Here is a 16,946-nt window from a genome sequence, read left to right as displayed (position 1 = left end):
GGCGGTATGCTAGCACATGACGTATGGTCAATACGATAGCCCTAAACCGATGGGGCGGCTGCTGAACCGTGTAGTCCTTGGAATTTTTAGCGGTGCACTCGTTTATGAGCTACTTTAAGCCCGTCTTTCTCTTTTTCTGTTCAGAATCGGGTCTTTTCTTTTTTTTTGCTAATTTTTTGTTGACAATGAAAAGGCCAATAAAGCGTCGTCTTGTACCTGCGATTGAAATTGCGGTATTTGTAACAACAGTAATTGTCTTTTACTTATTGCTTGATCCTTTTCCTGCCACTGTCAAGCGTGAGCTGGATTTTGATTTTGGGCCTCATCAGAAGGCTGTGCAGAAACCGAAGGCTGATGTGACAGTGTTGCCTTTAGATGATCCAGTGACTTTTCGAAATCGCCGTCTTCCTCAAGAACGAGGAGACAAATTGTCTCGGTACCTTCATCTTGAGCAGTGCCCAATTGCTTCTACAGATGTGGCTGCAGAGGACTTCGGCCCGCCTTGCACAAACACTAAAGAGCTTTTAATGTCACTGTCGACTGGCGGTCGCATCGGTGTTGACGCGCCGTATCATGCGAGAAAATGTGCAATGTGGTGGTATTCTACCGAGGAACTGTGCAGTGTGCTGTCGAAGTTCCGTGGAATTTACTTTGTTGGAGACACTATTTTGTCTGATGTCTATGGTGCGTTAATGGTGCTTCTTCGAGAAGATCCGATGTTTGGTGCTATCAAGCAATGGAACTATCGTGCTTCAGAAAACGCACAGTGTTCATGCGATCAAGCGTTCTTGAATCTGCATTGTGGTGCGTCACGAATATCAAATATTAATCAAATCAGAGACTACGACCCCACGCTAATTAGGTGCCAGCAGCTTTTTAGTCCTGAAATCGTCATGCATCGGCTTCCAACGGCACCAGTCAACGAGGCAGAACTGAATAAGATTGTGGTTTCGATAACTGCCAACAGTGCAATGGATAGTCGGCCGATCGCAGTCATTTTTGGACACGGGCACGCAAGCAATTTTGATTTGTTTGCCGCCGTTGGCTGGGTGTCCAGTGTTCGACATGCTATCAAGGAAGCGACCTCACCAACACAATCAAACCCTCAATCGAGCCCAGTTTTCGAGTTATTTCTAACACCGGGCGCAACTGGATACCAGTTGTCTGGCCCTGACATATTGAGTCTTGGGGTCAAGGCCGCACAGACATTTGAAATGGCGATAAGTGCTTGGGGCAAGGACGTTGGAATGGATATTCTTGGAACCTGGAACTCGACAGTTCAGGTCTCGCATTCACATGACGGGCTTCGCACAGGATTGAAACCAAACATGCTCAAAGCCATGATGACTCTAAACTGGCTTGATCTCGTGAATCCGGGATTCAGCAAGTGAACAAGAAAATAGGCATAGTTGCATGACTCGTGTGTATCATATGTAAGGCGTTGCTTGAATTTCATGGTGTCGAGGGACAGCTTCCTGTATCAACAGTCTATTTAAATCTGATTTATTGAGAATACAAACACCAACGCCGGACTAAAGTCGCTACTTTGCAAACTCATTGCTCCACTTCTTTGTACATTTGAGTATATCTAGACGAAGCCGCCATGTCTCCAATCGCGGCATGCAAATCAGCAAGTTTTTTTAGGACCACGGGTTCTGCCTCCGATAACGATAATGCACGTTTATAAGCTTTAATTGTTTCAGTTGGCCGTTGAAGTTTTTCAAAACAGTTTCCTAACGCCACCCACATTCTGTGGTCATACGGTCTAGGATTGATTAGTATAAAGTTGAATAACTAAAAGCATAAGACTCACTTCAATGCGGCCGCTCTTTGGTAGTAAAAGAAGGAATAATAATACATTTCGATGACTTCGTATGCCTGTCCAAGTCCATACCACGCTCGAACATCTTTACTGTTCACTGCTATTGCTCGTCTGTACGACTCAATTGCGGCACGAATATTCTTTAGCTCAACGTATTCATGGCCCATCAACGTCCATGCGCCCAAGCAGTTTCGATTAAGCGTGAGAGCGCGACGGTAGTACACGACTGCTTTCTCGTGTTCCGACTTGAGCGAGTAGTAATTTGCAATTATGCAGCATGTCTCTGGCCTAAACTTGTCTGTTGAAGCTGCTAACTGAGCAAGGTACGCAAGTTTTGCCGGCTGCTCAGTCACGTAAAGAATGTTTGAGTACATGTCCATATCGTCCAGACGATAGGGATCAACCCGAAAGACAGAATCAAACAGTTGTTCTGACTCTGAATACTCTAAACCATGGTAACATAGCATTGCGCGTTGAATTTTGAGGAACTGGAAGGTTGGAAAAACGGCATCGAGTTGAGATAGCTTTGCAAATACGTTGTCTGTACTTTGAAATAATTCTTGTGAACATACGACGTTGAACATCTGGGTCATGATGTGGGAATGGTTTAACTGATTCAGTACCGAGTTTAGCTGATCTGATAAAGGCACGCAACTGCTGAGCTCTTGCCATGCACCCCAGTTGTATGGATATATCGTGACTGACCTTAACAGAGGCTCGACAGCAGCTTTTTCGCACTTGTGTTTGATGAGCACAATCCCGTAGATGTAGAGTAAAAACGAATCTTGGCGTGCTTTATCGTTTTCGCGGAACAATTGTTCCAGCTCAGATATTATGAGTACGATTTGCTTGTTTGGGGTTCCATCGCCGTCCAGAGGTCCAAGAATAGTTGCACTCTGTTCTTCTTTCTTTTTCTCGCCTGATATATATCTAGCATATAACCGCAAAAATAAACATTTAAAGCTTTTACACTTATCAAGCATCATGGCCGCACGATCATACTCGCGGCAATCGAAACAGGCTTTTGCTAGTAAATACTTTCGTCGTTCACTTGCAGGCATGTTATCAATTGGCGTGATGTCGGGCGCGGACTCAAGTACGCCATCATCTTCAACAGATTCGTCATCGACCTGTAAAGCATTTAGTGCTTCTGCTGCCCTGGTAAAAGATTATTATTCTGTCCACGAGGATATTTACAATACGTACCATTTTGCAGATTCGTACAGACATCGATCACTGAGAAGCGCGTATGCTCGATCTAAATCACGGCTGAGTAGCTTAATAAATTTAAAATCAGCTGCACCATCAGCAGTAAACGCTGCAGACAGATCCATTTAGTAAACTTTACAAATCTCATTGAACAGTTCACGATGTCGAGATTTGTTGACGCTGTGAGCCGCACAATCACGAGCTGCCAGACTTATACGTTTACTCAAATCAACTCTCGTTTTTGGTATCGAATAGAACGGTCAGATCGAATTTGGTTACAAATACAATTGTGCTATTTAGATATTTGGCTAGTAGATATTGAGGGTTTATGTGGTGTGAACTAGACATGTCATAATATTGTGAGTGAATAAAATGAAAGGTGCGTACACTATTAATCATGTATACAACTCCAAATATCGCGTTGGTAATTGATTCTGTGCGAGTTGCTTGTTGTTGTCTGTACTTTATTATGTGTTGCTTCCATTTCTGTACAAGAAGTAAGCCAACTACGTACGTAGCATACGCATGTGAAACATCAGAGTAATACGTCTGTACTGCGCGCGAATAAAGCTCCTTTTGATAAATTATTAATAGAAACATCAAGTAAAAACAAATGAAACAGGCTGACTGAAATAGGTGAAATATGAATGTAAATATGGCAACAGTGTGGGGACGCGTCGAGACGCGCGTGAATAAGCTTTAGTTGGGCATTCTTTAATTTGCCTTCCACTCATCAAAATACAGTTACATAAAATTTACTTATGATCATAGCAGTTTCCTAACTATTAGTTTAAATGAGCAGTATGTTACTTACTACAGGTTAAGTAGGTCTAACATTCTAGATTCTAGTCCGATATCAAAGTCAAACGCGTCTTCGAGGCTAAAATCGTCGCGCTCATCTAATAAGTCGTCGCCCTTAAAGTCACCACTTAAGACAGGATTCAAGCAACTGCCACACAGATCTGGTGAAGCACTGCAGCAACTCAATACCAACACACGCGAACGATCAATATCGCCCAAGCGGAACCCGTTTTCGCGCACAAGTTCAGGAGTGAAGTCTACGTCACGCGTGCAAGTGTTTTCCGATCGTGTCAAGAATAAAGTAGAACAGGCGTTAGTGCTCAAAGAAGTCGAAACAGATGATATACGACGACAAAACGAAGATGTCAGTGAGAAACTAATATTGATCGAAGACGAAGACGCAAAATTACCAGTCTACGCTACACCGTCTAGACCGCGAATACGACAATTTCCAGTTGGAGATTACATCGGCCCATTATTCAAGTCACGAGACGAACTGCAGTGGCCGCTATCGGCACCTGGAAAGAGTGAGAATATAAGAGTCAACGGTCAAGATCTGATGTTAGGGCACACGAAACGGCGGTTATTGGAAGTGTTTGAAGATGCGCGTAGTAGTCAGAGTGGCAATAACCCTGATAGGGTTGTAAGTGAATCAGATGACGATAATAAGGAGAATATTGATCCGTCAAGAGAAGCCTCAAGAGAAACATCAGCGGTGTCATGATTTTATTCGTACGCCATTTATTTTATTGTTCAGCTGACTTTTTTGCCTTTGTTATAGTGTACAACGCATAATTTAAGTATGGACTAGTCATGTTCATGTGTTCATTAATGGGGGTGATTGATATGCGTATGCTATATAAGTATAACAGCTAACTTATATATTATTATTATTATTATTATTATTACAACTACTCAAGCAATATATCATTATATAATACTACTACTAAAAAAACTAAAAAAGAAATAAGAATGATCAAGCGGCAAACTCCATTGCGTTCAGTCCTGTACGCCCCCAAAGTGGCTGTACGCAATAGAGTCATTTAATTGGTCGTACAACGCCACGCCACAGCTCTTAAAAGAAGGCACACTTCACCATCTCGACTCCGGCCTCACCACTTAACAAACAAGACACATCTCCACTCAACTCAAGCATTCAATCTAATTATGGTGAAAATTTCAATGTATTGAAGAGAAAGCTTCGGCTTGAAATCGCTTACAAACAAGTTTAATTCGGATCTTAAATATACAGGAACAAGTCGAACTCAGTGATCGTCTTGTCCTGATCTTTTTGGCCGTATCATCGTCTTCTATCTTTATTGTCTATCCCGGTCTGCTCTAGTCACTTCGACTACCTTTTCTATTTTACAGTAACAAACTCAAGTTTTTGTCGATATTCTACAGTTCCCCATCAGTCTTCCATCTAGAAGCTAGATATATTAGAACTCTGGTTTATCGCTTGAAATCGTTGCAAGCTTTGTTAGATCCTCCCGTTATGTCGATCCTGGTCACCGATATCAGCATGTGTTCATTAGACACAAGCTCTAATACAGACGCTGACTCTTCTTATTGCTCTGATAGCTCATTACCATCTTTGGCGTCATCTGTTTCATCTGCTTCGTCTGACTCATCGCCTACTACTAGTCCTGTTGAAAAACTTGACTCGTTTTCAAATGAATTACCTTCGTTTACAAAATTAAATCATGCTCGCAAGTCTGCTACAGATTATGTGTGTGACACTCGTTTGAAGCCTTCGTTCAAAGTAGGTTTGGGAGCTGCTTTTCCGGCACAACCGTTGTCGTTACAGCGTCGACATTCTGCATCTTCCACTCAGTCTGCTTTGGCTCCCAAACCAGCTGGGGTTACAAAGTCACTTACGCTTCCCGTTAGTTCTAGTGAAAAACGGTGTGCTTTTGTCAACTCTCTCGTCGGTATGCTCTCTCATCAAGACTTCACCTGTAGATCATTGAACTAATTATTCAGATTCTGCTGCTCTTATGATTGAAGCTGTTTGGCCTTCTGCTCGGGATCCACCATCAGTCAATATTTCATCTCCAATTCTTCCGCTTCGAACTTTTATTGAAGAAACGTTGAGGAGGTCTCGCACAAGTTATTCTACGCTCCAAGTTGCTCTTTATTATCTTTATATACTACGCCCCCATGTCCAAGATCCGAAAAGACTGCAAGGAAGTATGGGAGCGCTTCACTGCGGGCGACGTGCTTTCTTGACTAGTTTGATCTTGGCTAGTAAGTATTTACAGGATAAGAACTACTCGGCACGGGCTTGGAGTAAGATTTCTGGCTTGACCACAACGGAGATTAATACAAACGAAATGGCTTTTTTGATTGCTGTCGACTGGAAAATTCATGTTCCAGAAGACGTGTATGGGCGTTGGTCTAGTGTTTTATTAAGTTCGACGCATATGGTGAGCCGGGCACGGAGTCAGTCTGTTACCACCGTCAGTTCTACAAAGCTTTCTACTCGCTCGACTTTGTTGCCTGAACCTAGTTGTGTGCTTCCTACTAGCGCTTGACTGTTATGATTTTGCAATTTGTAAATAATTTCTAGTTGAAATATTATTTCTGGTTTTGATCATTACATTGTGTTAGCCATGATCGATTTCTTGTAAGTCGCTATATAAGATCGTGTGAATTCGTAGGTATTGCTTTGTCGTACACTGCACGGTCAAGCTGTAGTACTTTGTGGCGATTGTTTTCAAACATACGAGTATGTTACTGCGGGTGTTGTGTCAAGTCATCGCAGATCAATCTGATAAGATAACTATTAAACCTTAATTCTACCTAAACCTTCTGTATGTGATTTTGACTATAACGTTGACTGTGAGTAAAACTGTGCAGAGCTTTCTTTTTCTGCTTATTATTTTATAATTATTAATTTTTAAAACCAAAACTAAACTTTTGTGATTTTCGTACTAATTATATCATCGTACTTTGAGACGATGAGTGTGCCGTTCTAGAGTTTAAGTTCATGAAGATGAGCCGCACTCCCTAATTATCCAATCTTTCCTCGTCATATAAATTCAAAATACTCAAAATCAAGAAATGCAACAAGAAGTAGAAAAACCTTTGAGTGAAGTCGACTCTCCGACAGATTCGGGATCGTTTTCCAGTTTTTTTGAAGACATTGTCGATGCTGCCGGAGTATCTGACGAAGAAATTGGTAATTGCCATATTCCCCTTGATATAGTGCTACAACTAATCTAAGGAGACGAACAGCTGTTGACAACAGAAAAATGTGAAGAGATACGTGATTTTTTACGGAGTCATGGACAGAACCAGTTTGTAGACAAGTACCTGCTAAATGACGACAACGCATTGAGCGTTCGTGAAGTTTTATATGCGCTGAGGGTCAAGGTGCCAGCCGTGCTTGAGCTAGTTGAGGGCGAAGCGTTGGCGCCGTTGCTTTCGCTTGCCATTTCGCGAGAGCTGTCGCGACGAGATCCGTTGCCTGACGTGTCTACGCTAGATGACGTGGTCGAGGTGATCAAGAAGTCAAACAAGATTGTGCTCTTGACTGGGGCCGGGATCAGTACTTCGCTTGGGATTCCGGATTTTCGCTCTGACCGAGGTGTTTATGCAAAACTAGAGGCGATGGGGTTAAGTGAACCGCAAGAGGTCTTTGATTTGCACGTGTTTAGAGAAGACCCGACTGTGTTTTATACTTTTGCAAAAGAGATCTTACCATCCGTCACACGGTTTAGTCCGACTCACAAGTTTGTGAAGATACTTCAGGACAAGGGAAAGCTACTGACTGACTATACCCAAAACATTGACAATCTGTATGACTTACTGTGATCTGACCAGAAAAATTCTAATGGCCTATAGAGAAGCGTATGCTGAAGTTGATTCAGACAAGATAGTACAATGCCACGGCTCATTTGCATACGCTACTTGTCAGACTTGCGGCCACAGGGTGCGCGGGACCGAACTATTTGACGACATTCGCAACGGTGTCGTGAGTCGGTGCAAGCAGCCATACACGACCGCGAACGCGATCGTAGCGGCCACGTTTGGCGCTTTGAAGCGGAAACGGGCAGGATCGGACGAGTCTGATGGGTCTGACCGAGAACAAGAAACACAACGTGATACGTGCAACGGAGTCATGAAGCCCGACATTACTTTTTTTGGAGAAGCGCTGCCGAAAGCATTTGAGACTAGATTGCTGGGTACAGACGTGCACGAGTGCGATCTTTTAATTTGTATTGGCACTTCACTCAAAGTTGCCCCGGTCAGCCAAATTATCCAGGTGCTGCCACCAAGCGTCCCGCAGATTTACATCTCACTGACGCCATGCAAACACGCAGAGTTTGATGTTAGTCTGCTTGGAAGTTGTGACGATGTGATTATATATCTATGTAACCAGCTTGGATGGAAATTAGAACACGAGATGGTGCCTGACAAGTTTGAGACCAAGATAGAACATACGGCAGAACGAACATATGCATTTCTCAAGCCAGAGGCAGATGACTCAAAAAATGAAGCCGGTGTACCATGGGAAGGCAAGCGAGAGATAGATAATCTTGACGATGCTGCGAGCGTAGAGATAGTATAGAGAAATAATGTACATAAACCAATTAAATACTAAACTATGCAAGAACTTTTAATATCCGATCCCCAAACCAAAGTCCCGTCTATCCTAATGCAGTGATTGTACTATTCATCATCCAAAACGTCGAGCCATTCGTCATCTTCATTAGCTGGATCCTCAATGGTGTCTTTTGACATCATCTCTTCAATCTGGACTACCATAGACTGCATTTCCTTCAATAACTGTTCCGGATCATCAACTCCGTCAGTAGACTTCTTTATGAGCTCAATAGCATTCGTCAGACATTCATAAGCTGAAGTCAAACTGTCTCGGGTTCGCGGCTGCTGCTGCATGTAGTTTATACCCGCGAGATAGTATACTTCAGCAATCTGGTCGTCGAGTTGAATGACTCGTTGACACGCGGCCTCGGCCACGTCAAACATAGACAGTTCAAGCGCGAGCTTGATTAGTGTTTTCAACGAACTGATTTCGGCTACCTCGTCGGTCTCGTCTGAAGCAGCCTGGACCTGTAGCTCCCATGCCCTTCTGACAGCGTCCGCAGCGTCGTCTGGTCGTTGCTGAGAAATTCGAATCGACGCGAGAGCAGCGTTATTTTCCGGACTGTCTGAATCAACCATCATAGCCTCTGCTATCAGAGCGTCGCACATTCGTTCCGCCTCGTCTTCCATACTTTATCTCATTAGCAACAAACGTACAATAACCAGATTCAACATACCACAAGTCAGTCATCCACACCTCAATGGTCGAGCATAGCGCTCCACTTAATTTCTTGTTCAGCACTCGCGTCCGGTCACTTGCTTGCGACTCGCTCAGTTCACGCTTAATACCGTCGCATCCTCGTCGAAACCACTTGACTGCTTCTCGTCCGCCCGACAACTGTCCAAGCCACAGAAACTTCTCAAACCCGCCTTTACTTCCGCTTTTGTCGTCCTTCGTCGCTGCAGCCTGAAACAAAGCATACGCTTGCTGAGCATGCGCTACATCATCTTGAGTCTCTGCTAAAGACGAAATCTCGAGATGAGCCTCTGCCGCAAGCTGTAGCAATGCCAGATCTTGTGTCTCCAGCTGTGGGGTCAGAAGTTGCAATGCCTGTTCATATTCTCGGTCATTTATCAACGACCGAGCAGTCACGGCAAGTTCTTGAACCGAACTCATTTTGGTGAAGTTGAATTTTGGCCTGTGTTAGATAAAATTTCTATATTTTAAATAATGTTAGCCCTAGCCCTATGGCATTATATGTGCGTTCAGGCTTAAAGGTCTTTTATAGCATAAAGGTCACGCAATATAATGGATCCAGAAGAAGAAAAGGCACAGGAATTGGATCTGCTGCAGTCGATGTACCCGGAAGAGCTAAATATCGTGTCAGACTCAGTATTCACGATTCTTTTGCCTCTGGAACAGCCAACGACGAGTAATGGAGATCAAGCAGGAAAGAGTGCACAGTCGCTGCTTGTGAGGGTCGAATACACAGAGGATTATCCTCAGTCATTACCATTGATTGAATTGAGTGTTGAGACTACAGCAGATGAAGATAGTGGGGACGAGAGTGAGGATGAAGATGCGAAAAAGCGGAAGGTAGAAGTGTATCATATAAATAACGAGGACTTGAATGTACTACGAGAAAGCGCTGCAGAAGAGGTTAGTTTATTTGTGTGAGGCAAGTTGGAATAGAACTAACAATGGACCAGGCAGAAATAAATTTGGGATTTCCGTCGATATTCGCGATTACGTCGAGCTTAAAGGACAAGGCAGAAAGCTTACTGCAGGATAAATTGAGCGAGAAGGAGAAGGAACGAGAAGAAAAGGCACGACAAGAAGAAGAGATTGAGCAGGCCAAATTTCGAGGGACGCTTGTGAACAGAGAGAACTTCATTGAATGGAGACGGAAGTTCAAGGCCGAGATGGCAGCATTGGAACAGAAAGACACGAAAGAAGATGACAGCAAACGACGGCCGAGCGGACGTGAGATATTTGAGAAAGGTCTTGAAGGCAGTAAGAGTACAGAACAGTATGAAGACGAAGACATTGAGAATGGGGTTAAAAATGTGAGCATATCGTAACTAGTCATAATGTCATTTGTATTATACATAAGTAAGCTTTTGCTACTCCTTCTTTGGTATTGAAATACCGAGATATTCTAAATCCTCTGGTATTTTAGCTAAATAGTTAGTATCTATTAATGCATAAGACCCGTCTAATACTCACCAATTACACCTTCTTTATCAATTATTTTGTCCATTTCTCGAGCAACATCGTCTTCGTACTTTTGTTGATCCCATTTCCACTTTGACACGACTCCATTTGAATCTGCAACACCGGGATCCGCTGAATCTTTACCGTTTGTTGTTGTGCTCTGCCTTGAAGACATCTCTAGCGCGTATTCGTAAAGTATGTGCCTCGTCTCTTAGATGGTACAACTACAAAGTACTGTAAGAGCACATACAACAGATTAGGGTTATAATTGAACTCAATTGAATTTCCATTACAAATACCCTAGCCCTGCTGACATAAACCATTGAAACTCCTCTTTAATCCAAAGTAGCAAATCTAAATAACAAAATAAAACAAAATAGCAAGTTTAGTTAGGACATATCCATGCCATTATAGCCTCGACCAAGGTCAGAGATCTGTTGCGGACTGGTAGGGAACACGTTATCGTCGTATTCAAAGTCAGCAAAGTCGTCGTTATTGTTGCTATTGTTACTATTTGGAGTGGTCTCAAAAGACATTTTGCTTTGTCCTCGTTGTTGAAATTCGGTTGCGTATCGTTGTGTTGACTCAGGGTTTTGCGGTATTATGCCCTGCTGCTGCTGGAGCTGTTGGACCTTCATTTCAAGTTCCTGATTCCGTCGCTCATGCTGCTCTAATGTCATTTGCAACTGTCGAATATAGTCGACCGACTTGCGTAGAATGATTCCCTTGTTGGGCTTTCCATCCTTACCGAGTGCGGCAGATAGTCCTAGTGGAGTACCAGCATTAACACCTGGCGTAGAATCTTCCGTCCCGACGCTGCCGCTATTCACACCACTGGCACTGCCAGAATGTGTAAGTCCTGTTCCTGCAAAAATATGCTCGGGAATGAGAAGAGCCAGCTCTTGGATTTTCTCGTTAATGTTATCTCGTCGCCTTCGCTCAACTATGTGAATTAGTTAATCACATAAACTATTTCTACACCAAAAACATGCCAGCATTATGAGACTCGCGCCTGCGCCTTCGTTTCTCCATCATCAGTAACTGATTCTTATCTGGATCTCCTTGTGGAAGTGACGACCCTAATCCTTTCACTCGAGGCGGAGATGCATAGCTTTGGTCGAAACTACCAGGCGGTGTACCCCAGCTTGACGCTTCTGGCACACTCACACTTTGTAAATTTGACTGCTGTTTAGGAATATAATCGTTATTGTACAGGAACTTTTGAGTATGACTTTCGGGCCGAAGCGGTCTTGGAGATCCGTTCATCTTCTGTGGAATCGGTCTCTGAGTCATGAAATCGTCAAAAGGCGAGCCCGAGTTAATCTGGTTATGCGACGATGGTGAGAAGTACGACGACTGTCCGCCTCCATTCAAATTTGTAGGAATGTTCGCAGCCTCAGACAATGCACCGTCCATACCCGTCGCCGACACATCACCGCCATATCCAAGCTGGCCGTTGTTCCCGAGACCTTCAAAGTCAAGAAGGTCTGCTTCAGGAATCATAGACGATGTCAAGTTTGAGTCGTCAAACGAACTAAATCCTCGGGTCAACATCTCGCGAGACATCAGGTCTGGGTTGCCATTCGATTGCGCGAACCCAGACATGCCTGAATTGTAGAACGCATCTGGGTCAGGTTTAATATACGTCGAAGAAGTATAAGACATTGTGAAGTGAATGAAGGTTTGGTCAAAGTAAAAAATTGCTGGGTCTTTTCGGTGAAGTTGCAGAACCTTTTTCTTGGGGGGCACTCACGAAGGCTCATCTGGTTGTTTCAACCTTCGCAGGTGTCATCATCGCGGGTTTTGTGATGTTTGTTGCCCACCACCACTACTAACTAGACCCTTGATCTACATAGTACAAAACCCATTATAATACAAGTAATGAAGGATACACGTCGCGTATTTCAAACATTCGGCGCATCTTCAAACTTGTCCTTCGCATAACCAAATGGCAGCAAGCAAAAACGCAAAAGCAGCTCCGACAGCAGAATCCTCGTTTAGAAGTCAGCTTAGCAGTTTTTCGTCTCGGCCGGCGTTCGGTACTGCGCCGCCGCCAGCACAGCCGACCATACAGCTGTCTGACTTCTCGTTCAATTCAATTCAAAACAAATTCTCGTCTGTAAACCCGTTCAAGTCTGCGTCTGGAGGTGGATATATTCAATTGCCAATTTCGGAAAATGGGAATACGTCGAATTCGTCTACACAAGAGCCTTCGTGGTTTACGAGTAAGTATATAGGTCTTGTTAAGACTTGTACTAATTGACGTGCAGTGTCACGATGGGACCGGATTGTCTGTTTTGGTATTTGTTTCTTAGCTGCGGTTGTTTTATTCATTCTTTGCTTTGCTTTATTTCCGGTTCTCGCGTTACGGCCCAGGAAATTCGCTTTATTGTATGTTACCTACGCCAGCTTATTTTTGTCTAACAAGCCTAGATGGACGTTCGCTTCAGTTTTATTTGTCATTTCATTTGGATGTTTACAAGGTCCTGTTAACTACATCGTGCATCTGACGTCTCTCGAACGGCTACCTTTCACTGTGGCTTATTTTGGCTCGATCATCATGACACTCGTGTTCAGCATGGGCGTAAGTAGCATTATTGTACTGTCAAGACAAATCTAACGGGTCAGATGCGGTCTAATTGGCTGACAATCATCGCGTGTGTCGTACAAATTGTGGCCGCGTTATGGTACACGGTCAGTTATTTCCCTCTTGGAACCCAAGGTTTAAGAGTGGCGAGCAGGTATGTGCATTCGCAAATATCTGATATTTATGTTTTAACACAGTATCAGATTCGGAATCCGCCGTGTTAATAACTGGCTTGAGTCATAACAGTAGTCTATTTAACGGACTATACGATTTAGTCGTTAAGAAACAAGAAATACCGTGTATGCGTTTTGTACAATATATCTTCAAAGTAGTATCTTACTGTTTATTGCTACAAAGTTATTTCACCCGTTTCTTATCCAGTTACTGTGTATAGAACTTTTCCCGACGTATCCACATGTACATTCAATCTAAACCCATCAGCTTGCACCGCGATCCCTTACTATAATCTAACAAACCTCTCGGGCTGAAAGTCCAGAGTCTGCATCGCACCAGGCCTAATAATACGAGTCAGTTTTGGCAGTTCAGAGCTAGGAAATTGCTGCTTCGCATTAGAAGATCGGATCAAAATCTATTCTCATTCGCTCACCGTGTCAGTCGCAACACCAGTCTCAATCAACGTCTTGCCAACCAATCTCTCGTTCCAGCGGTGTGCCAAAGGAGAATCGTGTCCGTACGGTTTATCCATGTCTTTTGAACGAGTTCCGTTGAAAGCGTGACAAAATCTCCGTACTCTCTCCGCCATTTCTATTGAGCCTTGGGGAGCGTACACCTTTCAATGACGTATTCAAAACTTTATTTTGCTAGCTGTCAAACAGTAATTAAAGGGTTTAGTGGTATGGCGCTCCACAATCTAGAGTTGGCCCAAACCCCGGTGTGGGGGGAGCTGTGTGGTGTACACTTGGCCTACTCCCCTAACCCTTAATACACCTCTTCCCTTCCATCTTTGTCATCGAGTAATGGATACTTTATTATAATAATTACGACTTTTATTGGCTATAGGTGTATACATAATCAATATACCATTTAACTATCATTACATTTAAGCAAGGTAAGTAGAGGCCGAGACGTTACCACCTCTTCCGGTCCAATTGATGTGGATATCGGTGTTGACGGGGAGCTTCTCGGACGCACACTCGGGAAGGACGTGGAAGGTGTGGGCACCGAAGTAATCACGCTGGGCCTGGAGAAGGTTGGCAGGGAGTCTCTCGGATCTGTATCCATCGTAGAACGACAAAGCAGTCGAGAAAGCTGGGAGGGGAATACCCCACTCGGCAGCGTAAGAGACGATCTTACGCCACGAAGGCTGGGCCTTGTCAATGGCGGCGTGGAAGAAATCGTCGAACAGAAGATTCTCCAAGTCTGGCTTCTCACGGTAAGCACGAGTGATGTCACCCAGGAAAACGGAACGGATGATGCAACCACCTCTCCACATAAGAGCAATGGCGGGGTTGTTCAACTTCCAGCCGTAGTCTCGGCCAGCCTCACGGATCAGCATGAATCCCTGAGCGTAGGAGATAATCTTGGAGGCATACAGAGCCTGCTCGAGCTGGTCCACGAGGGTCTGCTTGTCACCGGTGAAAGAAGGAGAAGGCCCAGACAAGATCTTGCTGGCACGGACACGCTCCGGCTTAATGGAAGACAGGCATCGAGAGAAGACAGCCTCACCAATCAAGGTAACAGGCATGCCGAGATCAAGAGCGTTGATGGCAGTCCACTTACCAGTTCCCTTCTGGCCAGCGGTGTCAAGAATCTTCTCGACAAGAGGAGTTCCATCATCATCGTTGTAGTACAAGATGTCACGGGTAATCTCAATCAAGAAAGAGTCGAGAACACCGGTGTTCCACTTGGTGAAAACGTCACCAATTTCCTTATCAGTAAAACCAGCACCACGCTTGAGGATATCATAGGCCTCACAAATCAATTGCATGTCACCATACTCGATACCGTTGTGGACCATCTTGACGTAGTGTCCGGCACCAGCATCACCAACCCAGTCACAGCAAGGCTCGCCATCAGCCTTGGCAGAGATGTCCTGGAAGATGGACTTAATGTGGGGCCAAGCAGCCTCGTTACCACCTGGCATCAAAGAGGGACCGTAACGGGCACCCTCCTCACCACCAGAGACACCAGATCCGACGAAAAGGAATCCCTTATCGGCAAGGTACTTGGTTCGGCGGTTAGAGTCGGGGAAATGGGAGTTACCACCATCAATGATGATATCACCAGGCTCCAAGTGGGGCAAGAGGAGCTCAATGAAGTCGTCAACGGCGGGACCAGCCTTAACCAAGAGCATAACTCTGCGGGGTCTCTTCAAGAGAGCGCAAAGCTCAGGGATAGAGTGAGCACCGACAATGCTCTTTCCTATAGTATTTTGTCAATATATGCTAATTAAGAGCGCTAAATGGAACATACCCTTAGCCTCGTTAGCAAGGAAGTGGTCAACCTTGGAAACGGTACGGTTGAACGCAACGACAGTGTATCCATGGTCAGCAGCATTAAGGATCAAGTTCTTAAATAAAATGTTAATGATGAACTGACGGAAAACAGAGACCCGCCAACGACAAAACCTTGCCTAATAAGGACTAGTGCCATCTCTAATCCTTCAACCAGATTTGACAAAGCAGAAACAAAAAGACAAATAAAAACAAAATCCTCGGGAAATAAACAACAGAAAGTAAAGAAAGTGCAAGACGGATCTGTGATAAATGTAAATAAGACGTACCTGACCCATGACGGCCAAACCGATAAGACCGAGATCTAATCCGAATGGTTAGTTATTGCACAATACACCGGAACATCATCAATGCAAAAGAATATACTGAAAAGTACGGAAAAATCAAAAGAAATAGAACTTTCGGATATAACAGCATTGAATTAAGTTCAATTGAGATGTGTAATAGAACATACCACCACTAAGAAAGTGCACGCGTAACCCACTGGCAATGCCAGCGAGACGAGCACTAAGTCAGTCATGAACAAAACAATTAAAAAAAATAATAAACCCGCATTATTAATGGATAAATTCCAGTCATTGCACAAAGAATTGAATGAAGATCTGGTTCAACAATACCCAATCAGTATCATTCTCATATTCCAAGTCAATGGCTCAAAATCATCCAAAATAACGACGGAAAAACGCAATAATTGAAAACATACACAGCTTCAGTCATGATTATAACTATTGAAAAATAATTGAGTAAGAATTAAAGTAAACCAGCGGAAGAATAACTCGAAAGTCGTAGATTGAAAGAAAAGAGAAAGCGAGCGACGGACCGGACTGCACCGACTATTTAATGAGCGCCGTGATGATAAATGCTAATGCGAATATATCAGTACTGCACCTTCGCGGACCACCTCTTCCCGCCTCTCCTTCTACCCCCCCACACTTTGAAGGTAGTGCAGTTTGAAAGGAGTAGACTTTAGCGAATCTTATGTAAATAATGAGAACATTTATTTATATTACTAATAATTAGATATTAAAGCTTTTTGTATATAAAGGAGCGATAGAAGATTTGTATGAACGCGAAGCATCGGACGAAGTTTTAGTCGACGCTTCAACGAGACTCCAAACAATCATCCGGTTTAGTTACTTTACAATGATTACGTAACAATACAATACCCACGTTAATGACTTTTATATTGTTTTAACATTTCCTAAACAAGTATTTCATAAACAAATCTTATTCAACGGTTTACATGGGCTGAGTGATAAATATCACACAAACCCCTTTAACTTATCAACT

General features: G+C 43.6%; 11 protein-coding genes across 11 annotated transcripts; 6 read left to right on the top strand and 5 right to left on the bottom strand.

The window, feature by feature from the left end:
* The first annotated feature begins 107 nt into the window (after window positions 1–107).
* Window positions 108–1,866, top strand: V1512DRAFT_257936 (uncharacterized protein). Its single transcript, XM_066915337.1, has one exon. It carries the CDS (start codon window positions 186–188, stop codon window positions 1,389–1,391), a length of 1,206 nt encoding a protein of 401 aa, XP_066773531.1. The 5' UTR covers window positions 108–185; the 3' UTR covers window positions 1,392–1,866.
* On the bottom strand, window positions 1,555–3,156 carry V1512DRAFT_269631 (anaphase promoting complex subunit 8; the record flags this gene model as incomplete). The annotated part of the gene is made up of 3 exons (XM_066917580.1): window positions 1,555–1,765; window positions 1,814–2,980; window positions 3,029–3,156. 3 exons carry the CDS (start codon window positions 3,154–3,156, stop codon window positions 1,555–1,557), a joined length of 1,506 nt encoding a protein of 501 aa, XP_066773530.1.
* Window positions 3,157–3,825: 669 nt separating this feature from the next.
* On the top strand, window positions 3,826–4,556 carry V1512DRAFT_245622 (uncharacterized protein; the record flags this gene model as incomplete). Its single annotated transcript, XM_066914384.1, has 2 exons — window positions 3,826–3,832; window positions 3,874–4,556. 2 exons carry the CDS (start codon window positions 3,826–3,828, stop codon window positions 4,554–4,556), a joined length of 690 nt encoding a protein of 229 aa, XP_066773529.1.
* A 374-nt stretch (window positions 4,557–4,930) lies between these two features.
* On the top strand, window positions 4,931–6,672 carry V1512DRAFT_257931 (uncharacterized protein). The gene is made up of 2 exons (XM_066915336.1): window positions 4,931–5,763; window positions 5,816–6,672. Exons 1-2 carry the CDS (start codon window positions 5,328–5,330, stop codon window positions 6,364–6,366), a joined length of 987 nt encoding a protein of 328 aa, XP_066773528.1. The 5' UTR covers window positions 4,931–5,327; the 3' UTR covers window positions 6,367–6,672.
* Window positions 6,673–6,895: 223 nt separating this feature from the next.
* Window positions 6,896–8,405, top strand: V1512DRAFT_251281 (DHS-like NAD/FAD-binding domain-containing protein; the record flags this gene model as incomplete). The annotated part of the gene is made up of 3 exons (XM_066914673.1): window positions 6,896–7,013; window positions 7,059–7,632; window positions 7,658–8,405. The coding sequence occupies 3 exons, from the start codon at window positions 6,896–6,898 to the stop codon at window positions 8,403–8,405; spliced, it is 1,440 nt and encodes a 479-aa protein (XP_066773527.1).
* Window positions 8,406–8,455: 50 nt separating this feature from the next.
* On the bottom strand, window positions 8,456–9,799 carry V1512DRAFT_64968 (uncharacterized protein). The gene is made up of 2 exons (XM_066918461.1): window positions 9,118–9,799; window positions 8,456–9,071 (listed from the first exon to the last, which is right to left on the bottom strand). The coding sequence occupies exons 1-2, from the start codon at window positions 9,555–9,557 to the stop codon at window positions 8,507–8,509; spliced, it is 1,005 nt and encodes a 334-aa protein (XP_066773526.1). The 5' UTR covers window positions 9,558–9,799; the 3' UTR covers window positions 8,456–8,506.
* Window positions 9,579–10,494, top strand: V1512DRAFT_233716 (uncharacterized protein). Its single transcript, XM_066914042.1, has 2 exons — window positions 9,579–10,040; window positions 10,091–10,494. The coding sequence occupies exons 1-2, from the start codon at window positions 9,690–9,692 to the stop codon at window positions 10,460–10,462; spliced, it is 723 nt and encodes a 240-aa protein (XP_066773525.1). The 5' UTR covers window positions 9,579–9,689; the 3' UTR covers window positions 10,463–10,494.
* A 363-nt stretch (window positions 10,495–10,857) lies between these two features.
* Window positions 10,858–12,339, bottom strand: V1512DRAFT_257923 (helix-loop-helix DNA-binding domain-containing protein). Its single transcript, XM_066915335.1, has 2 exons — window positions 11,588–12,339; window positions 10,858–11,538 (listed from the first exon to the last, which is right to left on the bottom strand). Exons 1-2 carry the CDS (start codon window positions 12,258–12,260, stop codon window positions 10,985–10,987), a joined length of 1,227 nt encoding a protein of 408 aa, XP_066773524.1. The 5' UTR covers window positions 12,261–12,339; the 3' UTR covers window positions 10,858–10,984.
* A 169-nt stretch (window positions 12,340–12,508) lies between these two features.
* V1512DRAFT_257920 (Got1/Sft2-like family-domain-containing protein) lies at window positions 12,509–13,713 on the top strand. Its single transcript, XM_066915334.1, has 6 exons — window positions 12,509–12,820; window positions 12,866–12,986; window positions 13,029–13,179; window positions 13,224–13,336; window positions 13,386–13,610; window positions 13,659–13,713. Exons 1-5 carry the CDS (start codon window positions 12,544–12,546, stop codon window positions 13,423–13,425), a joined length of 702 nt encoding a protein of 233 aa, XP_066773523.1. The 5' UTR covers window positions 12,509–12,543; the 3' UTR covers window positions 13,426–13,610; window positions 13,659–13,713.
* On the bottom strand, window positions 13,415–14,056 carry V1512DRAFT_257919 (uncharacterized protein). The gene is made up of 3 exons (XM_066915333.1): window positions 13,790–14,056; window positions 13,659–13,741; window positions 13,415–13,610 (listed from the first exon to the last, which is right to left on the bottom strand). The coding sequence occupies exons 1-3, from the start codon at window positions 13,943–13,945 to the stop codon at window positions 13,556–13,558; spliced, it is 294 nt and encodes a 97-aa protein (XP_066773522.1). The 5' UTR covers window positions 13,946–14,056; the 3' UTR covers window positions 13,415–13,555.
* Window positions 14,057–14,167: 111 nt separating this feature from the next.
* On the bottom strand, window positions 14,168–16,470 carry V1512DRAFT_257913 (6-phosphogluconate dehydrogenase). Its single transcript, XM_066915332.1, has 5 exons — window positions 16,360–16,470; window positions 16,111–16,115; window positions 15,926–15,960; window positions 15,616–15,712; window positions 14,168–15,564 (listed from the first exon to the last, which is right to left on the bottom strand). Exons 1-5 carry the CDS (start codon window positions 16,371–16,373, stop codon window positions 14,243–14,245), a joined length of 1,473 nt encoding a protein of 490 aa, XP_066773521.1. The 5' UTR covers window positions 16,374–16,470; the 3' UTR covers window positions 14,168–14,242.
* Window positions 16,471–16,946: the final 476 nt, after the last annotated feature.

Source organism: Lipomyces arxii, assembly GCF_038497795.1.
Source record: "Lipomyces arxii strain Phaff 12-163 unplaced genomic scaffold V1512scaffold_2, whole genome shotgun sequence".
Taxonomy (NCBI): Eukaryota; Fungi; Ascomycota; class Lipomycetes; order Lipomycetales; family Lipomycetaceae; genus Lipomyces; species Lipomyces arxii.
Note: the sequence above shows the minus strand (reverse complement) of the source record. Positions and strands in the feature narration are given on the sequence as shown.

Coding starts and splice junctions, on each gene's coding strand:
- V1512DRAFT_257936 (XM_066915337.1), top strand. CDS start 186: ATGAAAAGGCCAATAAAGCGTCGTCTTGTACCTGCGATTGAAATTGCG.
- V1512DRAFT_257931 (XM_066915336.1), top strand. CDS start 5,328: ATGTCGATCCTGGTCACCGATATCAGCATGTGTTCATTAGACACAAGC. Junction 5,764..5,815: donor TTTTGTCAACTCTCTCGTCG/GTATGCTCTCTC, acceptor CTAATTATTCAG/ATTCTGCTGCTCTTATGATT.
- V1512DRAFT_64968 (XM_066918461.1), bottom strand. CDS start 9,557: ATGAGTTCGGTTCAAGAACTTGCCGTGACTGCTCGGTCGTTGATAAAT. Junction 9,072..9,117: donor GTGTGGATGACTGACTTGTG/GTATGTTGAATC, acceptor AATGAGATAAAG/TATGGAAGACGAGGCGGAAC.
- V1512DRAFT_233716 (XM_066914042.1), top strand. CDS start 9,690: ATGGATCCAGAAGAAGAAAAGGCACAGGAATTGGATCTGCTGCAGTCG. Junction 10,041..10,090: donor GAGAAAGCGCTGCAGAAGAG/GTTAGTTTATTT, acceptor ACAATGGACCAG/GCAGAAATAAATTTGGGATT.
- V1512DRAFT_257923 (XM_066915335.1), bottom strand. CDS start 12,260: ATGTCTTATACTTCTTCGACGTATATTAAACCTGACCCAGATGCGTTC. Junction 11,539..11,587: donor GCGCGAGTCTCATAATGCTG/GCATGTTTTTGG, acceptor TAATTCACATAG/TTGAGCGAAGGCGACGAGAT.
- V1512DRAFT_257920 (XM_066915334.1), top strand. CDS start 12,544: ATGGCAGCAAGCAAAAACGCAAAAGCAGCTCCGACAGCAGAATCCTCG. Junction 12,821..12,865: donor AGAGCCTTCGTGGTTTACGA/GTAAGTATATAG, acceptor ATTGACGTGCAG/TGTCACGATGGGACCGGATT. Junction 13,337..13,385: donor GGTTTAAGAGTGGCGAGCAG/GTATGTGCATTC, acceptor ACACAGTATCAG/ATTCGGAATCCGCCGTGTTA.
- V1512DRAFT_257919 (XM_066915333.1), bottom strand. CDS start 13,945: ATGGCGGAGAGAGTACGGAGATTTTGTCACGCTTTCAACGGAACTCGT. Junction 13,742..13,789: donor CTGGTGTTGCGACTGACACG/GTGAGCGAATGA, acceptor AATGCGAAGCAG/CAATTTCCTAGCTCTGAACT. Junction 13,611..13,658: donor CTGGACTTTCAGCCCGAGAG/GTTTGTTAGATT, acceptor TGATGGGTTTAG/ATTGAATGTACATGTGGATA.
- V1512DRAFT_257913 (XM_066915332.1), bottom strand. Junction 15,713..15,925: donor GTTTGGCCGTCATGGGTCAG/GTACGTCTTATT, acceptor ATTTTATTTAAG/AACTTGATCCTTAATGCTGC. Junction 15,565..15,615: donor CCTTGCTAACGAGGCTAAGG/GTATGTTCCATT, acceptor AAAATACTATAG/GAAAGAGCATTGTCGGTGCT.